Source organism: Lonchura striata, chromosome 17 (assembly GCF_046129695.1).
Source record: "Lonchura striata isolate bLonStr1 chromosome 17, bLonStr1.mat, whole genome shotgun sequence".
Taxonomy (NCBI): domain Eukaryota; kingdom Metazoa; phylum Chordata; class Aves; order Passeriformes; family Estrildidae; genus Lonchura; species Lonchura striata.
In genome coordinates this window covers 14,811,627-14,832,822 of record NC_134619.1, presented here as the reverse complement: position 1 = coordinate 14,832,822, position 21,196 = coordinate 14,811,627, and the positions used below count along the sequence as shown (strand labels likewise).

Genomic DNA, 21,196 nt, shown 5'->3' with positions numbered 1-21,196 from the left:
TATCATTCAGAAAAAATCCACCCCCAAAACCCATTAAACGCACTCCTGCAACATTCAGACTTCTTTCTTACATGTTAAGGTAATTGACAAATGCCAAACAGACAATGATAAATCACTTACGTTTGAGGATTAAACATGTTGGAAAGCTGGAAGCACTGTGTTGCAAGTGGTTGTACAGAAGCTGCTGCAGCCAGAACTATTGTAATGGAAAACAAAAAAAAAAAACAAAAAGACTAGCATATCTAAGAACCTCCTATGTACAGCTTTAATTTATTCACAATCATAGAAACGGCTCTGACTAAACAGAAACTGAAGGCGAGAAAGCAAAACTCAGAACCAGACACTATTGATGACAGATATGTTTAAACTGATCAATACAAAAACCACCACGCTATAAAGCACGGTTGAACCTGAAAAGTGAAAATATAATCGTACACATTGATTTTGGCAGATTTTCCATTTGAACATTAAAAAGCATGCATTTTCATTTGCATCTAAAATGTCTGCCTCAGTTGTATGTCAGCAGCACCTTTAATGCTTTGCCCCTCATGGAAGCCCAGCAGCAGCTCAGGACAGCACCACCCCAGCTGACTGCACAGCAAAGGACAGACAACCTTGAGGAATTCTTAAAACCTGTTTTAAGCATGTTGAATTATGCTTCAGAAGTGTACCTGCACTTTCATTCCTTGAAAACACAGACTGAAGGAAACATTTGACACCTGAAATTGCTCTTTCCCTATAATTGTGAAATTATTGTAATTTATTGCTGCTCATCATGCTAGTACATTGTATTAAACACTGTCCAACAGGCTGCACTGCCACAGGCTTCAGGCTTCTGACAATGGAGCTGCAATAACATCCCCCTTCCCCATATACTTCAAACATTAAGGGGTTGTGCAGTCAGATAAGGAGCAACTCAAAGACAGTAAACCCAAACTTCTGATTCTCAAATAACCCTTCTAACGCAGGGAGAACACTCCTACCCAACCACAAATACCAGCCCACACATTTTCTTGGACTAGTGCATGGCTAGGGAATGCTACCAGCACTGGAGAAAACGCTACCAAGAATTTTCAGTCAAAAAACCAATCACAGCATGATTCCCCACAGACAACTAACAGAACACAATTTCTCAGGTATAGGCAGAAGCATTTCCCCTACAGACACCTGAAATAAAATCTATGATTTACAAGTCATAGCAAATGCTAGTTTACCTTCATTCTGCTGGGACAGTCTTGTTTGCAAGTCTAAAGAAAAATACAGAGAAGTTAATTAGTATGCTTGCTAGCATCACTGTATCATCACCTGCCAGCCAGGTTGTTCAGCTTGTATTTCTGTGGTTAAGAGCTTATTCCAGTATCACTGTTCCACTCTAGTTGTGAGTAGTTTCGCTAATTTCAGCTTCTCTACTAGAGTATTCTGTATATGACAGATTCTGTGACAACAAAGTATTTTAAAGAGAAACAATACCTTAAAAGAGCAGACATGACCATGTCCTTTAATTCAGTGCATCACTCTCAACTTGCTTTTGCTATGATTGAGGTCTTTACAAGACACGTTCTACTCCATGAGAAAATAATTACAGCAATTCTGACACACATTAAGGTGCCTGTCAACACCAACATCTTTACTACCAGAAAGCAGTTAAGCAGACAGCTATACAAACCTGACATGCTTAAAGCAGATATCAAATTTCATTTCAAGTAGAATAAGGCAATACTTAATCTGCTATGCTTTCATATAGATGGCATGATACAAGTAACTTTGTTATTTTTCAAATTCAAAATAATTTCCAGTGTTCAGAACATGTAATTTGCCTAGAAAACATTTTTTACTTGTTTAACAACATCTCTTTACTTGTTTACAACATCTATTTACAAGTTTAACAACATACACTTGTCCCAATTCAAAGTGATGGAAACAAAAAAATGCACTTTCTAGCCATTTCCAACTATATGACTTCAATACTTGACATCTTTGAACAGAAAACTTCAGAATTCAAGAACTGTAAGCATAAGTCCCTTCAATCATGGTTCCATTTAGCATATACTAGGTGTGAGAAGACTGAAGCAAACAATCACCTTAATTCACTCATTTAGAGAGTATCAAGTAATGAGCACCAAGTAAGCTTCCAAGCTTACCTGGAAATACCTGAAGGCACCAGGTATCAACATACTTTTCCCCTTTCTAATAAAACTTCCTGCATGACAATGAAGAACCAACAGGAATAAATGTTTCTCTCTAGATTTTCCTCATGTGCCTTTCCAAGTGTTTTGCACAGAACATGTACCAGGAACCACACCGAAAAGCAAGGGCTGGAAGGAGTAAGCTCTGAAGGCTGAGTTGTAAAAAGAGCTGGCCATGTTTAGCATATTTTCCATCCAGATCTGAACCCACAAAGTCCTCAACTCCATAGAATGAGAAATATCACAATAGCAAACGCTGCCTTAGCCTGTAGTCTCTGCAGAAACTGCATGGTCTTGGCCAAATCTGTAACTAATTACCTAGTTAATTAATACTCAGACTCTTTTGAAAACAAACGCATTTTAAAGAAATCAGCAAATATCCAAAGTTTTAATTTAGATGAGGACAGACACTTTTCCTGCTGCAATTCCAATCCATCATGTCTGGCTGAACTTGTCTGCATGGGTCAACCTAGGGTTCTACAGGCAAATACTCCAGAATTCCTGCACCTAACGTGGTAAACCTGCACGTATCATCAATGCAAATTCTGTCCAGGAACAAGTAAGATCTGTTCTAAACACAGCAAAGTCACCTACCACTATCTTGTGCAACAGTTTCTCAGATTAATTATCTACAACGTTTGGAACGTAACCACTGCTCACCAGATCTTTTATCAACTGGATTATCTTGTTGCTCTTGACTGAAAAACAGTCCTGTCCTCTCAGTTCTAAAATCACTCAGAATTAAGAAATTAACTGTCACTCTTTACTGTCAATTCATGTTTCCCTAAACATAGTTTTAAACAGTATGCACCAACAAAATGAATACATCTGTCCAATTCAGATCAAAGTTACTTTTTCAGTATATACTTATATAACACCTGTAAGAGCAGCAAGTTTAGCATGATGGGAGTACATGTTTAGTATACAGATAAAGCAGAAATACAGACATATCAAAGCATTTTGTGTCTTAAAATAAAGTTTATTTTGAAATCCTGATAGCTTTAAATAGGCCAAAGCCTGCCAAGCATTGCCCAGTGTCTTGAGTCATTACTTCGAACAGAGACCAAACAGAGCTCCAGGATGATACCTATCCCTTCCCTCTTTTGCAGCACACCATGTCAATTTTTGCCATAAACAGACAGCTCCTTCCACAAGTAAGGAAGACTTTGTCCCACAAAACATTAGAAGAATATTCTATAGGCTGATTATTTTAAATTTCCTATGTTCAGAAAGAGAACAGGGAGTACACTGTTCAGCTTCTAATTCTTTTTCCCGCTGGATGGCCAAATTCTCAGGCATCCCCTAAAACTAATTCTTTACCCTCCCTTTAGTTTGATTGACTCCCTCTTAAACACAGATTATCACAAGTGTTTGCAAATGTATATATTACACCTCAGATGCTTTAGGCCTACTTGCCTCTAGGAACACAGCTAATATTTTAATGCTATATCATGCTTCTGGCACTGATAAACTGAAGCATTTAAGTATTTTTTCCCTCCCTAGCCATTCTTCCATTGCTAAGCTCCCAGACTATGTGAGTGGAATTTGATTTAACCCTGAAGAGGTGAACAATATACAACACCCCAATAATTTCGCGTTGACAGGACCTATACATTTATTTACCTCATAACTACTGCTGACCATTTTCATTCATGTAAATATTACACAAGACCAGCCCAACATCCAAATTTTGGCTTTAACAATAGCCTCCAACTTTCACTTGTAAAAAAATCCTTTCTTCTCTGAGGCAGCTTCTTCACACACCTTGTATTTCCTATACTACTCCTCCAGTTTAATAACTTCCAAATGACAAGTCTAAAGATCAGCAAGAAGCTGCTCCTCCTCTGCCAAGGAAAGGCAATTTAATCAATGACAGTTGATCTTTAAATACAGCTTCTAAAAGTATACTATACTTTCATAATTTTCTCCAGTTTGTTCTTCTTTAGTATGACTTCTGAAGGAGCAAAGCCTACTCAGTAATAGGACCAGAATCTGGCCATACCACATTCTTCTTCCTTCAAATGTCCTTCAAGGGTAATTTAGAGTCACATGTTTCAGCAATATACCATATCATGGACTTAAAATGTTTACAGGCAATACCAGAGATGAGACCTCATGTTTCATACATGTATTCAATCACTCTTTTCATGGGAGTTTTGCTCCTCTGAACTGTCTTCATTAGCCTCTTACTTTTAGCTTTCTTTCTACCCTGGGAGTAATTTTCTTTTTTATTTTTGAACTACATATTCCTAGCTTACCTTCCTCAAATTCTAAACTTTATGACTAGTACCCCCACTACAAATTGAGGCAACTAAATACAGATAAACATCTTGGGAGTCGTTTTTCATTCACTTGAGTCCCACTTCTTTTTTTTTTTTTTTCTTCAAGTGTTGATAAACCTTTATCTATTGCTTTAATTAATTTAAAAACGTCTAACTCAATCTGACTATTGGCAGACAATTATCTTTTTATCTGTTTCCCAAAATGAAAATATTGTTTTATTATCAGTCCTTTTTCCTATTCTTCATAGGCTGTGTGATCATCCCTTATTTCTTTTGAGGTAGCTGATCACCCAGGTTTAGCATGGAGCCCACACTAACAGAACTTCTTCTTCTTTCTGTAGAATACAGATCCAACACAGCATTAGCAATGTGAAACAGAAGAAACTTTTCACATCTTGCCTGTTCAAACACCCAAGTTGCTCAGACCAGATGACTTAACTGCCTTGTTTCTTCAACCATCAGTTAGACCTGCTTGTGTATCCTTCCATTTAAATGTGAGCAACTCATGATCCCTCAAGTCAATGGTCATTTCTATTCTCATCCATAACATCTTCATTACTTACCAAATTGAGTTTAAAATAGCATCCCCTCTTCATGAGTCAGTGAGTGTTTGATGAAGAAATTTGTCGGATATCACATCCAGGAATATCTGGGCCCCACCATTATTACTAGCAATTCTTCTCCAATCTGTATCGGGGAAGTTAAAGTCTCCCACAATGACATAATTCCTGGTAGTAATTTTCTCTAACAAGAGTAAAGAGATCTTTAATCCATAACCAAATCTCACTTTGGGGATAGCTCATGACTCTATGGCAGCAAAAAGCTTTATCTTTTTCCAAAGTCACTTAAGTTGTGTATGTCTGCACTAGTCCTTTTGTACAAGTTGAATGAACAATGATAACCCTACCATCTTTATTTCTACAGTTGCTAAACATGCATCTTCTTCTAACACCTGTATTTGGCCTCATCATTTATTTCTCCATAGCCATGTTTTCTCATACTGATTCCATACTACCTGCACCATGCAGCTGTGTCAGCCATTTTTGGCCATCTTGATTTAATGAGCTCGGATTTTTTTGACTCTGTTTCAAATGTGGAGGAGGAAAAGGACTACTGTTGTTTTAAAACACTATTCTCATTTCTAATTGGTGACATGTGTTTACACATGAGACTGCCACACCAGTTTATAACCTACATAAATGTTGATATAACTTCAGCGGTGGTTACCTTTCCTTCTCTTTCTGGACTAGACACACTTTTTCCTTGCTACTGTATGTTTTTCATCCTTCTCAAACAGGCAACTGACATTTTTCTGTCACTGGCCAGTTCCTTTCCCTTCCGAGGGCACATCTCTAGAACTCTATTTTATTCTTTTAGCAACTGTCTACAGCTTCATATGTATGCTCTTCTTAAGACTGCACCTGACCATCAGTAAACATGATTCAGACCTATCTTATTAAGTCTGAATCACTTCCATCACAAGCTCTACTGGAAGGAAAACAACAATGCCACCTTTTCTTTGCTACTTTCCTGACTCTTCCCACACATTCCAGCATCTGGTTATTTGTGACATTCAGGTCCTTTCTACTGTTATGACAGTTTCATATCCTTTGTTCATAGTATTAATCAAAAGTAGCAAAAAAAAAAAGCAGCCTTCGGGGAGGTTACTCCCTGCTCTAGTTCTGAAGACTCCATGAATAGTTTGTTTTTCAGACCAGCTATGAACTAAGCAGCAGAATCACATCCCTCAGCCTCATTCCAGCACACCCACCTGAAGAACACACATACAACTATAGCCAAATCCAAGCAACACACACATTCCCCGACATAAAAACGTCTTTCTTAATGAGGACATACGCTGTAAAAACGCTGCTGCCATCTTTATAATGTTTCCCCCCATAAAGTCCTAATAATGTTCCTGCCCCTCATAAAGCTCTGGTTTTTCTACAGCTGTCAATCCCCTTCCATTTCTGAGCCTGCCATTTTAAATAGTCAACATGTATACTACAGTACAACATACAAATACCCACTAGCACAGAGAATAATGAAGAGATGAAGGTTTGGGGTGAAAACCAGCAAATTTGCAAAAACATGCAAAGTGAATCACACCCAACCAAATTGTGATATACTGTCATTAGTTACTTGCTTATGGTTTTGCAGTGTTTTACAGTTTGTAAAAAATGCTGCAATACCTCATTTTAAAAGACAAAAAAACAGTTAAGTACCTCTTGTCTCAAGTTTATGAAGTAATTTTAAATATATAGGTCATCATTTCTTACCTGTCACAGCTCCAAAGGCCAAAGATCCACTCATCTGCAGAGCCTGTTGTGCAGCTGGAGGAATCTGCAAACCAGTACCTGGAACAGAACACAGAGAGAGCTTAGAGCAAGCCCTTTCATTCAGTTAGAGATGCAGTAACAGAAGTATCAGAAATCTTCCTGTTGTCAATCAAAAGATAAAAAAATACCATGCATTTAAATGTTTCATACGTTTATCCTAACAGTTCTGTGGAGTGTTTTAATTCAAATTCTGCAAACTTCTTCACACACTTGTTATCCAACATTGCACACACCTTCTGCAAGTCTTGCCATCAACTGAAGGCGACCAGTTGTTCCCAAATCAATTCCAGTCCGTTCCAACTCATCACTGTCCAAAAATGAGCTAGCACTGGAAGCATCAGTACGCTCAGTTACATGTCCTACTTTCATTGGCCTCCCAGCCAGCTCAAATCCATTGAGTTGTTCCAGGGCCTTTTTGGCACACTCAGAGTCTGAGAACTGTAGATTGGAAAAACACAAATTCAGTAATACTTGCCTACAGGATTCAGCAACGTTTCTGCAATATGTAGTATCCACAAATAGGAGAAACTCTTTAAGACAATAGAAGAAAATATAAGAAACTCTATAAGCTAATGTACATGTGCTCAGAATTTTTCATTTAAATCAAATACACACATGTTTTGGTATTTACTTTCTCATAATAAGGTACTATATATTAAAATATATTGCTGAAGCTATAGCATCTAGATACTGCAATCAACAGAAGTCATGGCTGTGGTTCTCTTTCAAGAGTGATATTCAATTCCTTTGTAACCTTACAACTGCCATGGTATTTACAAGTTATTCCTAAACAGATGTTCTGCTTTTGATGCTGCGAAACATCAAAATGAACATACAAACATTTTATCAGTGTTAAAACCATTAAGTATGAACTATATAGTATGTTTGGTTTGTGTCCATGTGCCAGAGGTCCCAGCCGAGACTTTTTTCCCCATGACAAATTGCCAGGTCAGTTAAGAAACTCAAGTTCACAAAACTGTGTACCTGAGGGTAAAGAGGAAAGAAGTTTTCAACTGAAAGTTTCAGCCCCTATAATTTTATTTCCCCTAAAAACCTCAAATTCAATTATTTTCAGTTATAAAAAACACCAGACTTTAGTAGTGTCTTTGTCTGCAGAAGACATAATTTGTTTTTGCAGGCACTGACTACAGAGAAAACTATTCCCATCTAAACATATTCACTACGCATTCTCAATACGCAGACAACCATCAGAAACAAACTAAAAAATCCAGTGCTGTATCCTGCAACATGACACTTCTGAAATGAGATATATAGTTATCAAGTAGAAATTTAGTACCTCCCATGAGTATGTAACAAATTTAGATTATGCTTAGTTCATTATGTTTATACTGCTACTATATAACAACACAGATATACACAGGAAGGTTCACATACAGCTATACTCTCCTACACAGGAAGGTTACACTCAGAAATCATCCTAGAAACCTAAGAATTCTAGTCATACCGTAATGAATCCATATCCTTTTGAGCGTCCAGTTTCACTGTCCATCATGAGCTGAATACTTTCAATCTAAAGATAAGAATAAAGCTATTTATTAGAACACATTTTGGAACACACCCCAAGATACCAGAACAAAACATGAAAACATCCCTGTCAAATACACATACGTGAATGTGAAACTTTTTAAAAATTAGTTTCTTATTTCTTCCTAAAATTTCAAAATTAGTATACAGACAGCTAAATAGGTATTTGGATAGTAAGAGAAGCAGGTAAACATGAGGGTTTTGAGCTCATCTATGGGTAGAGGCTTGATGCAGAATTCTGGCAGAATAAGCATACAGACATGATCAGATTGTAACTGAAACACATTTCATATGCTGAGAAACTGTTTTACAAAATAAGAAAAGCAGTATGCCTGACTGACAAGGGCCTTTAAGAAAAACCTGTGTATTTTAGTAACTCTTGGTACATGGGAACTTTAGAAGTTTACCATTACTGAATTTAAAACACATCACTGAGTTACCCATTAGCCATAAAGTAGCACTGGGAAGGACTGGAGTATATGGAAGAAGCAAAGATCTTCACAGGTCTCCATGTAAGCCTCCTAAACTACCTTAATCCTACTGCCAGAACTTGATGGAAGAAAAAAACCCCAAACCACCAGAAGAGCAGCCATGTACATTTAAATTTAATCAACTGTAGCAATTTTCCAGGGTTCTGTGCAAGAGATTTAAAGGGACAGGCATACTGACTCTGAATAAAGCATGTGAAAAGCATATATGTATATGAGGCAGAGTTCATACCCAAACACTGTAGGCAAAAACCTCAAACATTAACTGGCTTCTTTTTACCCATTAAGAAGCATACTGAATATCTAACTTTTCCCCTATGTAAATGATATATACAGCAGTAGGGCTAATGTATTATAACTCCACAGGAAACTTCTTTTATCTGCTCACTGCCATAATTCTCTCTACATAATCTTACTACTGTGCTGCATCCTGCTGCCCAATGATCAGGAGTGAGAATGGGCCCAACTCAGAGCTGTAAAGGGCATACAGCTAGTTTATGGTCTTAACATCAGCTAAAGCTGCAGCAAAAACTCATCTGAAACAGATGACAGTACTATTCTGAGACCTCAGGCCCAGTTCTGCTTTTTGTGCTTTAACCCTTGAAATGGGGCTCCCATTCACAATCCTGAAAGGGAAAGATACAAGCTGCCAGAGAAGGATACAACACAGAGAATTTGTCTGGTTTCAAGGTTTTTTTCCCCTGCTCCTTAATTTCAGGTATTCATTGAATTCTGAACTTTCTAGGACCAGCTGTTCAAATTCACTGGACACCACCACAAATCTAAGTTCTCTTCTCCAACACTACCCACATACCTAAGACCTGTGAATGCATGGGCACAGCAGTGCAAGAAAAAGAAAACCACAAGTGTTTTGTGAGTATGAAGTTGAATTATTTCCAGAAGCTGTCATAGCTCTACAACAAACCTAGATTTTTCAAATCAACTACTCTAACACAACACGCCAAATTAAAGTTTACCCTGCCAAATGGCTCGAAGATTCCTCGAAGCATATCCTCAGTTATATTGAAGTGTAATGATCCCACATAGAGCCTCATAGGACCAGCACTGCCCTTCTGCAGATTATTTGCCATTGCTGCTGCTCTGTTTTTCTCTGCCTAAGGAGAAAAAAAATTCACCTTTGATAAGAAATTAATAAAAAAAAAAAACCCTAACATAAGAAGTAAATATCTCTCATACCTAAACTACAAGATTCACCAAACATACAGAAGCTGTTGCTTGATCTGCAGTCTAATCATCAGACTTGAACTTAAGAGCTACAAAACCCAAGCCCATGACCAAGTACAGAGACAATATACTCCAAAAGCTGAAGTTGTTCAAACTGAACAGCTTCATGCAGAATTCTGGCTTCTACCTAGTAGATTATCTGGAAAGCATACACAATATAGCCTTCACTTCTGTAACACTATTAACAATTTCTTTACTGTTACTTGCTTAAGATCTGTATTTTCCTAATGCCTTTACACAACTTTGAATCACTTTAATTTGCCTGTTATCTATGGGAAACAAAAGTCCATTATCACAAGCTTAAATAATTTTTATTGTTAAGGTTTTCCAAACATCCAGTGGTAGCCAAATTTTCAAACATTAATTTTCTCATCAAAATACAAGACACATAACTCTGCATGAACAAAAATGAGGTTTACAATTCCGTACCTGTGATGCCTGTACTATGATAGGTACACCCAGGACTCTCTGTCCAGTCAGTCCTATTGCCAGGGGTACTGAACTAACATCAACAAATTCAACATAAGCAATCCCCTTTGAACGTCTGGAATTTCTATCCGAAATCATTCGCACATCTCGAACCTGAAAGACAACAACAGTATGGAAATATTTTAGAGAAAGAGGAAAAAACCCAATGCAGCCTATTTCTCTGACACATACTGAGAATTATTTACCAAGCCAACAGCTTTAATTCTACAGCAGCATACACCTTTTGTAACAAACATATCCCAGAGGCAAGTTGGCATTAAAGCCGCTGTTTTGTTTTTCGTTTTGTATGTGACAGAACTTGCAGCACTCTAATGCTTTATACCAGAACCTTACAGCTGATAGACTAAATTAAGTTTTTCCAACTTAGAAGTTACATGAGTTTTCAAATGACACTATAACTGACCGACCAATCTGAAATAAGAAGAAAATATGAAAAATGAAGTTGTTTGAGTCAGAATTGCGTCAACATGTTTTGCCTTACATCACATGAACAAGCAACTACTAAGAAACTACATTTTCAAGCTCAAATCTTTTAATAATCAGTTCACCATTAATCCCTCTTTGCACAGGTACAGGAAGCTCCAGAAAGCCACATGCTTACAATTCCAAAAAACTATCAAACCTGTACGAAGTTGTACTAGGACAGCTTGAGGCAAAATTCAGGACAATTTTAACTTCCTTATCAATTACCTTCCCTACTGTAGAGAAAAATTCTTCCAGGTCTCTTGGTCGGATTCTTGCAGCCAACTGCATGCAGAACACTGTTCGAGCATCCCTCTCTTCAGGGGTAAGATTATCAATAGGTTCTCTGTAAAGAATAAAGTTCAGCTAAAAAAATCAAGTGAATTAAAATAACTCATCTCTGGACCACACATGATACACTAAAGAATCAGTACTTCACAGTCTGATAGGAAAAACAATGCCTGCTGTATTAAAAAAAAAAAAGGCAGAGTAAAAAACTGAAGGGAGTACCAAACATTAACATGTTAAGTTATAACATGATTGAATTTCCTATTTCAACTGTGAGCATCAAATATGACTGGAAAATTCTATTTTATGTGCAAAAGCATAAACTGCGGTGCCATTTTGCTACTGTCTAGAACAGGTACCAGGTACCACTATGGAGCTTAATGTCCTTTTCACGAAAAAGATGGAAGGACAAGAACACAAAAGCAAACCGGGCAACCTAGCACAGACCAGCTCTCCAAATTCTCAGACAAGTACTGTGGGCTAGGCTTTCCCAACTCACATCTTCCATTTACCCATCCACTTTGGAGTCACTACAGCCACTGCATAAAACAAGACTGACATCAATGTAAATAGAACTCTTGATCCTCATTTCATAGTTTCAGCTTGTTAATAATTAATTACTTTGATCCTTGACACATTAAGAACTAGAATAATTTTATTTCAATACTGAACTATTAGCTGAAATTCGATGCACCATTGTTAACATATTAAAGCTTCAAATCTAAAAAAATCTGACTTGTACTCAAGTGCAAGTTATATAGGAAGTAGCATGGTGGATCCTGGATTGAGCTTCTATCCATGCTGTATGCATCTTTATTAAATTAATCACACAGATATTAATCACTTAGAAAACACAATAAAAATTTAAACCTAATTATCTCAGTAAGAGTTTGCCAGCCATTGAAAAATAAAATGAGATTGGTTAAATTTGACTGCATTAATGTAAGAGAATAATCTCATTAGCAGCTATCTAAATCCTATTCCCTTAAATGAGAAGACTAAGAAGGATAAGCAGCTACTGGATTGCAAAGGCATATAGCCTCTCAACAAATAACACTAATAAATACTGGATAGCAAAAAGAAACATTTGTATTTTCCCATTCCATACTCTAGATTATTAAGCACAATTTAGCAGAAAAGCTAATTTAAATCACAATTAATGGGGAAAAGATTGAGAATACTGAAACACAAAAAAAACCAAACAAATTAAGACTTGTTTTGCAAACCAACATTATTTACAACCCTTTATGACATGGGGAAAAAGCAACATACTACCAATGCTCTTCTCTCACTGGCTTTCTGAATGAATTCCAGCATCACTTATGAGTGATGAGCTGGAGAGCAAGTAGTCATACATTATTTCACCATCGCTTTTCCAACTCCAACTGGACAAAAACAAACCAACCCAAACACATGTAAAAAGTCATACCTAACAGGGCTTTTGTCTTTTCTGAAAGGACTTTTGCTTCTGGAGCGACGTCTGCAAAAAAGAAAGATCAACAAGGTTACAAGAAAACCTTCCAATATACCACTCCTAAACAAAACCTATTAATGATGTAATGAAAAACAGAGAAAAGTCAAAAACCTTAATTTGATGCTGTGGGGCAGACCAATCTTCCCTCTGATGGCACTGTTGAATTTTGGACCAGAACTATGGCAAGAGAAAAGATGAGACACCTGAGCACTTTAATTCAAAATTTCCTGTCTGTACTTACATTACACTCCAAGCACTCACCCACCCTTGCCTCTGAACTTGTCAGCATTTCCATTAGCAACACCCACAGCATGCATAATATTATCGGCTAATTATCAATACATGCAGCACTTCAGACCATAAGGCACAGAATATGATCCCCTCCCACTTTCACCTGCATCACAAAATCCCAGAATATGCAGGACTCTTCATGAGACAGTCAGTCATGGCACATTTGTATATGCAAACTATTCTAAGCTACAGATACAGCTACTGTTATAACCATTTTCACCTGTTTTTTTGTCCACACATTCTACATACTGATGACTGCAAAGCATGACATTCAAGGCCTGGAACTCAAGAGTTCTACATACTTCAGAGCTGCATGTCAAGTGGTGCGGCAGGATTACTTGCTTGAGTGTAACATTTTCAAATCACAAGTTCCATGAAACTTAAGATGCAAGAGCAAACCAAAGTGGCTCCCTGCAGACACCTGCAATGGACAACTTCACTAATGATGTCTTGGCTCTAACCACTTAAGTGCTGCAAATAAGTAAATGAAGCTTCCTTAGAATTCCTAATGGCCATCAAACCACAGAAGCAGTGAACCCAGCAGTCAGCTGTATACAGACACAACCACAAAAGGAATCCAATCTCTTCACTGAATCTAATTTAATTCTCAAGGCATCACAGAGTCTCTTAGAACAAACTGTAATCTGCCCCTTGCTTTTATGTTAAGGACAGTCCTTTTGCTAGTTAATGGAGCTCCCAGGAACAAAGTGTGACATGAACACTTAAGATTCATCTTATCGTGCTCTCCCTGAATTTGATCTCCTGGTAGAGCTGCTCAAAAGGCAAAGAACAACACCTGTTACCATTCTTCCTGTATCTTCAGCAAGCGCACAGGCACTGCTGCACAGACTGAATGCTGTGCACTGGGCTTTGGCTTTCCATGTGTACATAATTGATTCTTTCTGCTGCTGCTACAAATTGATGTAAACACCCCAAAAGACATGGTGGGCTGAAAACATTAAGTAGCCTTTCACTAAATCCATTTGGACACGCAATTTGTCTGAAAAACGTCTTCTTGCTCCTCACAGAGCAGAAATGTTTATAGTTAAATCTCAGCATCCACCACAAGGAGAAGGATGCCCATTTTTTAAGCATGTCATGACACAGGTGGAAGTAGTGGGCCAAGATCCAAAACCGTGCTGGCCAGGTTAAAGCAAGGGAAATATGCCCCTGTACAACACTGGAAAAAAAATAAAGAAAAAAGACCATTTAGAAACTACTTATGAAGAGAAGATAACTACTTACTGAGAGAAAATAAGACATAAAACACAGGCACATGTTGAGATGAGATCACAATTGATCAAAACTAGTCTTTTTTTTGCCTAGGATAAATTACGTCATTTCCTGCTCAAGTCCAGCCAAATTATTGCTGGGAGTGTCCATTCAGGTTCTTCAGTATCTATGGAACAACTGCCAAAAGATGCATCTGGAAATACTGGTACTAATTTCAGAGGCTGTCTTCTTATCAGACATGGGACTACCTTGCACCCATCAGATGTAAAACATGGTGCTCTCCATTTTAATTCAAATGCAGCCAGACAAACCAATTAAAGTGACTCCAGAACACTAACATGCAGACCAACTAAACAATAATAAATAGTTAAGACCATGAGTTTTCAAAGAAATAGTGAAAGAAATATTTGAAGTATTCATCTAAATCTAATGAATAACAAAACTAACACACAAACGACTGAGAAGTAACAGTTTTCAAATACATGCACAAAGTGGGAGTGCAGATGGAGGGAAGAGGAAAAAAGGGCAGAGAAAACCCACAACCCACCACAACTCCAAAAATCTTCATTTCCCTTATTGACTAGCACTATCTTATTCACAGAACTCCAGGAAACCAACATTAAGAAATCCCAGACCACTGGAACAGGCCAAGCAGAAAGCTGCCTAGGGTAAGGTGAGAGCACAAATTACCTTCTCAAAATCAACAGTATACCCTTTTCAACAATATTCTCCCTGTGTTTTTCTAAGAAGACTTGCTTGTAAAGCTGTAGATCTCAAGTAAAGTTTCTTCATTGCTTCTACTGTCTCTACAACTGTTGCCCAGTTCCTGCTAACCTGTACGGAAACACCAAGTCACAAACCATTATTTCTCCATGTCTAGGAGTTACCTTGTAAGCCAAAGTTCTGTGTGCAGCCAAAGCAAGCACATATCAAACCTACGAGATGCCACATGCCCCAACAATGGCCAAGTCGGAAGAAAGCCAGCAAATTATCGGCCTTTACCTGCTCATTCATATTCAAGATGCCAACAAAAAAGTGTCGGACAAAGCAAACTTTGGCTAACAAAGTCCAGGAGAATAACAAGAAACTTTCAGTCATCATTGTAACAAACCTGTTTTCCCAACAGCTTTGTCTAAATTTGTGGTTTCAGAATAGAAACAGGATGGTCTAAGTGACTTCTACTTTATGTTAGCAGCAGCTGGCACTTGCCCAGCACATGTCTAAGCAAGGCTACTCAATCAAGTTCTTTCTCCTAACAGACCTAATGATACAGCTATGTAACGCTTAAGGGACAACATATGTGAAAAGAACATGAGAAAAAAACCCCTGTGAGCACTAAGCAATGCAAGACATTCACCTAATTTTAACCTAATTTTTAAAAATTAAAGCAGTTAACCATGATTAACCACATTTCTAGCCTAAAGTGAGAAACTTGAAGTTTTCAGGTTGTATGTAGCACTTTCCTTTTCCTTCAGAATTGCCTAAACTTTTTTCTCACTACTGCTGAGATGCCTCCTAATTGCTCCCAGCAGCAAAACCATCTCAGTTTACAGATAATCAGCTTAAAAATGAGCCTTTACAAAGCCCGTAAGAAAGATCACAAGGAGGAGGAAGAGTAAAAAATAAAATAAAATAGAAGCCATTAAGCAATTTTATCTAGCTACTGCAGTCAGTTACAACCCTGTCAGCAGTAACTCCAACCCAAAACTACCCAAACAGCCTCACAAGGAGAGATTCCAGAAATAAATGCTCCAGCCAGAAAAAGTACTCTGGCAGTCACTTTTGAAACACTGAACTTATGCCACTGATACAGAGACAACTTCTTCAAATAAAAGCTCAATATTGGTAGATCCAAAGGTGCCTGGTAATGCAGGAGGCTTTATCACCAAAGTTTTCATCTCCCTGAAATTCAGCATCTCTTATACACATTTAAAGGTGGGTTCCTGCATTTTAAGAGCCTTGAACAGGAACTCTTCACAATCCCTTCTCTTTCACACATTTAGAGGCAAAACTCGAAGTCTGGAATCACATCAGCATGTTTATCATTTTAACAGGACCATTCATAATCTACAACTGAATAACAGCAACTGCTTGCTGACTGCCATCAGTCAACACCAAAGCTTCTGGGACACATGTCCTTGCCCTACAAAAAATTTCCACAAAACCATCTCAAGACACTAGAATTCTACCTGGTTAAATGAAAGCAATGATTTGCCAACTGAAGCAGTGAACAAACTATCAAATGAATAAGGACAACTATGTATCCTCAGAGCATACTACATTATCACTGCTTCTTGTTCACTGCGTCTCAACACCAGAGCAATCATCCAGAACAGCTATGGGAGAGTGTCAGGATAGCAAAAAAGACCCCTCACAACTACTTATCTCTCTGGATAATATATCTCAGTGCATTAAAACAGGCATGGGTTATTGTAGTAACATCAATACTTTCAACCTCTACTTGAAGAAATTATTTTGGAAGACTAGGACACTGGAACTCCAAAATTTCTCCAGGTGAAAAACCTTCTCACCCAATGACAACAAGAAAAACAAAGAATAAAACCCTCCGACATAGCTGGAAGAATGCAAGATTAAACAAAGGACATCCAAGATTAAACAAAGGACATCCTCTCCACACAACACTGCACTGGAGGGAAGGATAACAGCAAGCTCCATATACAGAAGGCTGAAGTTTTTGATCAAGGTCCTCTGTACTCTGAGCCACAACAGTGGCACTGGCATAACCCAACCAGCTACTGTAATCTTACACATGCGATAGAATTGTAGGAAAACAACTCTGCACTGCTGAAATCTTGACAGCGGAAGTCTAGAGCAGCGTACAGAAGTTCTGATACTCAAGACAAAAGAAAAGCAGGGCTGATATATTATCATCCCCACATACACAAGGACTGATGATGCACAAGATGCCACTGCACCTTGGAGGAGCCAGGAACTGCAGCAGGTTTTCATTACGAAAATGCCAACATCCAGGTGACTTAGCAGAGAGAGATCCTGAGACTTCAGGAAGTTTGTAGTCCAAGAGTACAAAAAGCCTCAAGAAAAACATTCATGTTCAAAAAATTGCACAAGCCTACAATTTAGCAGAAGGTAAACACTCTGCTCAAACATCTTGAGAGATTTCTCTATCATGGATGGCATTGTATGTCATGATTTAAAAAATACATCCTTTTCAAATTCCTTCTTTCAAAATTATCTTGCATTTCAAGATTTGACAACAGAGATGAGACCTGGACAACAGCAGAGACAAACAACAGCCTCAGGTAATCAATGACAGTCAAGCATACAGCCCAGTTCTCACTGAGTTTCTGCAGAAAGACGCGATGGGAAGCAAAGGGGAGAGCCATGGTACAAACCATCAGAAATTATACTGATGAAAAAATAGCTTTTGAGAATTGATTTACAAACACCTGGAACTACCTATTACTGGAGTTTTAGCAAGCTAAATAGCTGAGTGCAACTAAAGAATTCTTGTCAGCCTCTAAACGAGTCTGAGAAAAAAGCAGGGCAAATTTGCAACACATGGGCATGACTAAGACAAGATGCTCCAGTCTGGATGCATATACATGGAATATATTTGTGTGACTATCCATTTATGGAGTTAATGTTCAAGAACAGCAAGACAGTAAAAATATTTAGTAATACCTAAAAAAAACCAAGAGTATGAGCCTGTAACCAAATTAACAGACTACTATTAATTTTTTGACAGTTAAACCATCAAGTTCATATACTTTAAATACTCAGGACGTGGAGAGAATTTGGTTGCTCTATTGATTTTGTGATGAACTTAAGTTTTCCACTCAGTACACATTCTTTCATTTGCTTTCCCATCTCTGTGTTTGGCCAAAAATGAAAACTAGAAAAGGAATATTACTATCTTCTTTTACACTCTGTGTTTACTAACATTCTTCAAACTTAACATCTCACTTTCTTTTCTATGATAATTATTGACCAATTTAGAAAGCAGAGAGTGAAACTTTAGCCTTTCACATTGTAACAGTGAAGAGCACACATGCAATTCTGAACAAATAACCTACTAAGGACTTCTATAGCGGCCTCTGAATCTGCGATCTCTACTCCTAGACCGGCTGCGTCTGCGTTCTTTGCTTCTGCTCCGTTTCCTTTCCCGGCTTCTGCTCTTTTTCCGTTCCCGATCTCTGCTCCGCTTGCGTTCCTTACTTCTGCTCCTCTTTCTGTCATGGCTTCGACTTCGGCTCTTGCTCTTTTTTCTCCTGACAAAGAAAAGTGCAACTTCAGTTACACACATAGTTCAGTGTTATTTACCCACATTCCACAGTTCCTCTGATGTCACAAACACTGATGGGAAAAGTTTATTGTTGTTACTGTTGGTATTTTTGCTTTTTATTGTTAAATGAGTGGTTAAGCATGTCAGCAATCTCCTTTCATGAGCCACAAAGTCCGCAACAGCACATTTTTATTTCAAAATTTTTAATTGCTAGAGAATGCTTTCAGAAGAGTAAAAGGACTAAAAACCCACTTCCTAGGTTAGACCTAGTACACAGCAGTTGCAATACTTCATCTGGTGTTCAAACATACTTCATGATTTTAAGAATAAATTATATAGCAAAGTAAAACAAAACACAATAATAAAAGAAAGAAAGAGGCAAGTCTGGAGGAAAGGAAGGCTCTTTCCGCTTAATAGTCCCTGCCAATACTCTTTAACATGCTGCTTAAGAGTTTAGCTTCCTACTTGCTACTCCCACTCATAAGCCACTTGCTTTTTTAAGTCTGACTGTTAGAGGTTTGGGGCAAACTGCAGATTTTTGTAACTTTACCAATTTACTTAGAAAATTGAATCTTCTAAAATCTGTATGTCAATTATACCTCATATTTGAAAAATAAGTACAGTGAGCAACTGTTCCATTACTGCATTTTTGGATTGTTCAGATTTTTTCCTCCATCTCAGCCTCAGACCACCAAAGCTTAGTCTCCTAGTTTCTAAAATATATCTGTATGTACATATATAAAAGATACATGTTAAACCAGGTGCTCAAGCCATTACTTAAGACAGCAAAACAATGAACTTTGCTGCTAAACTTTCGAAGTTTGAAACATCCTTTGTCAGTGAATTTTTCCTCTTCCTCCTTTTGGGCCTTCTGATTGCAGATATAATCTTTTCTCAACATGGTCACTCATACTCTTAAAAGTTCTTTTAAAAGGCCATGTGGATTACAAAAGATTCCTCTCTGTGGCTTTCTGTGGCCATGTATAAACTAAGACTTCTAGTCAGTTTCAATTTCTGAAGTAAAAATATCTCTCACCTGCCACATCTAACTGAACCAATTATTAATAGCTTTTATTCTCCAATCTCCAACTAGGAAGGCCCATTCAAACTATCTTGGTATTTATCTCTGAAGACAAACATTTTGCAATTACGTTTTAAACACCATTTCTTTTTTTTTTTTTTTCCTTATCTGCCATAGTCCATTAGTTTCTTTAATATTTTTGTATGGACAGAGAAGCATCTGCATCAAAACCTGATATTCAGAAGCTTCACAATTTATGATAGTTCCCTATTTTTGTGTGGTGTCATCAGAATCACTTAACCACACTTCCTGCTGTAATGCAGTTTGTGTGGTTAGGCACACACTGTCCCTCTCCTCTAGGATCCATAATTTACCAACATTTCCCCAAGATAAAACCCTAAATCACTCACTATTAAAATAGCTCTGAAAAATACTCCCTGACGCTCCTATACTGACCAGTACCAGTAACTAGTAACTGTAGCCACTCTTCACCAATGACAGCAGCTGCTCCCTATCCAACAGAGGAAACCTACTTCGCAGACAAGGACTCCCAGCAGTCCAGATCCATGCTCTGCCTTCAAATCACAATTAAGCTGGACCTACAGTATAGACATCCAGTAAAAATGCAGATCCTTAATTCTTCCAATTAATAAAATGGACACTTAAGTATGATTTGACAATTACTGAAAGCTGCATATTGTAATTTATTTTCAAGTTGCTGATGTTTGCTGCAGATTTTCCTAACAGTTTGAATCTTACTTCAGTATTAGCCCAACTGAAGTAGGTAAAAAATACCACTTGGACACAATTCAATTATTTAAAGAAAAGCAAGACATCTTGCAAACCTACATACACCTTTGTCTTCATTGACAGAATACACTGTCACATCACAAACAAAATAGTTATCTAAAGATTATAGGGAACAAGAATTAATCCAAAATTAACTTCTAGGGCTTAAGAATATTGACAGCAGCTGTTTTTGATGGAGTTTTAGAGGTCTCAGTAGTTAGCATGAAAATTATTTTCATTGTATTATTTAGAACACAAATAAAAGGTACAATCAATCTTAGATAATTTGATTCCAACCTAAGTCTGACCTTGAAATGGGATTTATAATTCCCCAAATATTTATAGACTTGAGAAAAAACTTTCTTCGGAGTACTTCAGCATGTCATCTGTATGATTTCAGAAGGTGACAACAGCATACATGCTGACTTTAGTGCATTTCTGTAATACACAGCTAACTTTTTACTGTTTTGTCAACTTCGTAATTTTTCTTCTTACATCAACCACCTCTTCACCAAATTATGCTTGTAAGGTAAGGAATTTATTTTACAGACTACACATCTTTTGGGTATCAGCAGGTGTTCACATACCCTGGAATTATGCTTGCTGAGAAAGGTGGGCTTATACTTTTGTTTTTTAAAAACTTGTATTATAAATTTAGATGTCTTCAAAGGGCAGGGACACAGAAAATAGAGCAAGGCGATTCAACACCCTAAACACTTTTAAGAAAGCACTGGTGTCTTTAACTGCTTTCCACTGCTCCAAACCACAATTCTACAAGAAATAATTTTTAAAATGCAAAA

The 21,196-nt window shown here is 37.6% G+C and overlaps 1 protein-coding gene across 1 annotated transcript in view; it reads right to left on the bottom strand.

Moving 5' to 3' along the window:
- Positions 1-21,196, bottom strand: part of RBM39 (RNA binding motif protein 39) — a 30,796-nt gene that overhangs the window by 3,936 nt on the left and 5,664 nt on the right. The window contains exons 4-14 of the mRNA XM_021536661.3: positions 18,378-18,572; positions 12,910-12,975; positions 12,754-12,804; positions 11,265-11,382; positions 10,515-10,667; positions 9,818-9,955; positions 8,273-8,338; positions 7,041-7,245; positions 6,748-6,825; positions 1,215-1,247; positions 121-196 (exon numbers count right to left, since the gene is read on the bottom strand). Coding sequence (XP_021392336.1) covers positions 121-196; positions 1,215-1,247; positions 6,748-6,825; positions 7,041-7,245; positions 8,273-8,338; positions 9,818-9,955; positions 10,515-10,667; positions 11,265-11,382; positions 12,754-12,804; positions 12,910-12,975; positions 18,378-18,572 — 1,179 coding nt within the window. The remainder of the gene's footprint in view (positions 1-120; positions 197-1,214; positions 1,248-6,747; positions 6,826-7,040; positions 7,246-8,272; positions 8,339-9,817; positions 9,956-10,514; positions 10,668-11,264; positions 11,383-12,753; positions 12,805-12,909; positions 12,976-18,377; positions 18,573-21,196) is intronic.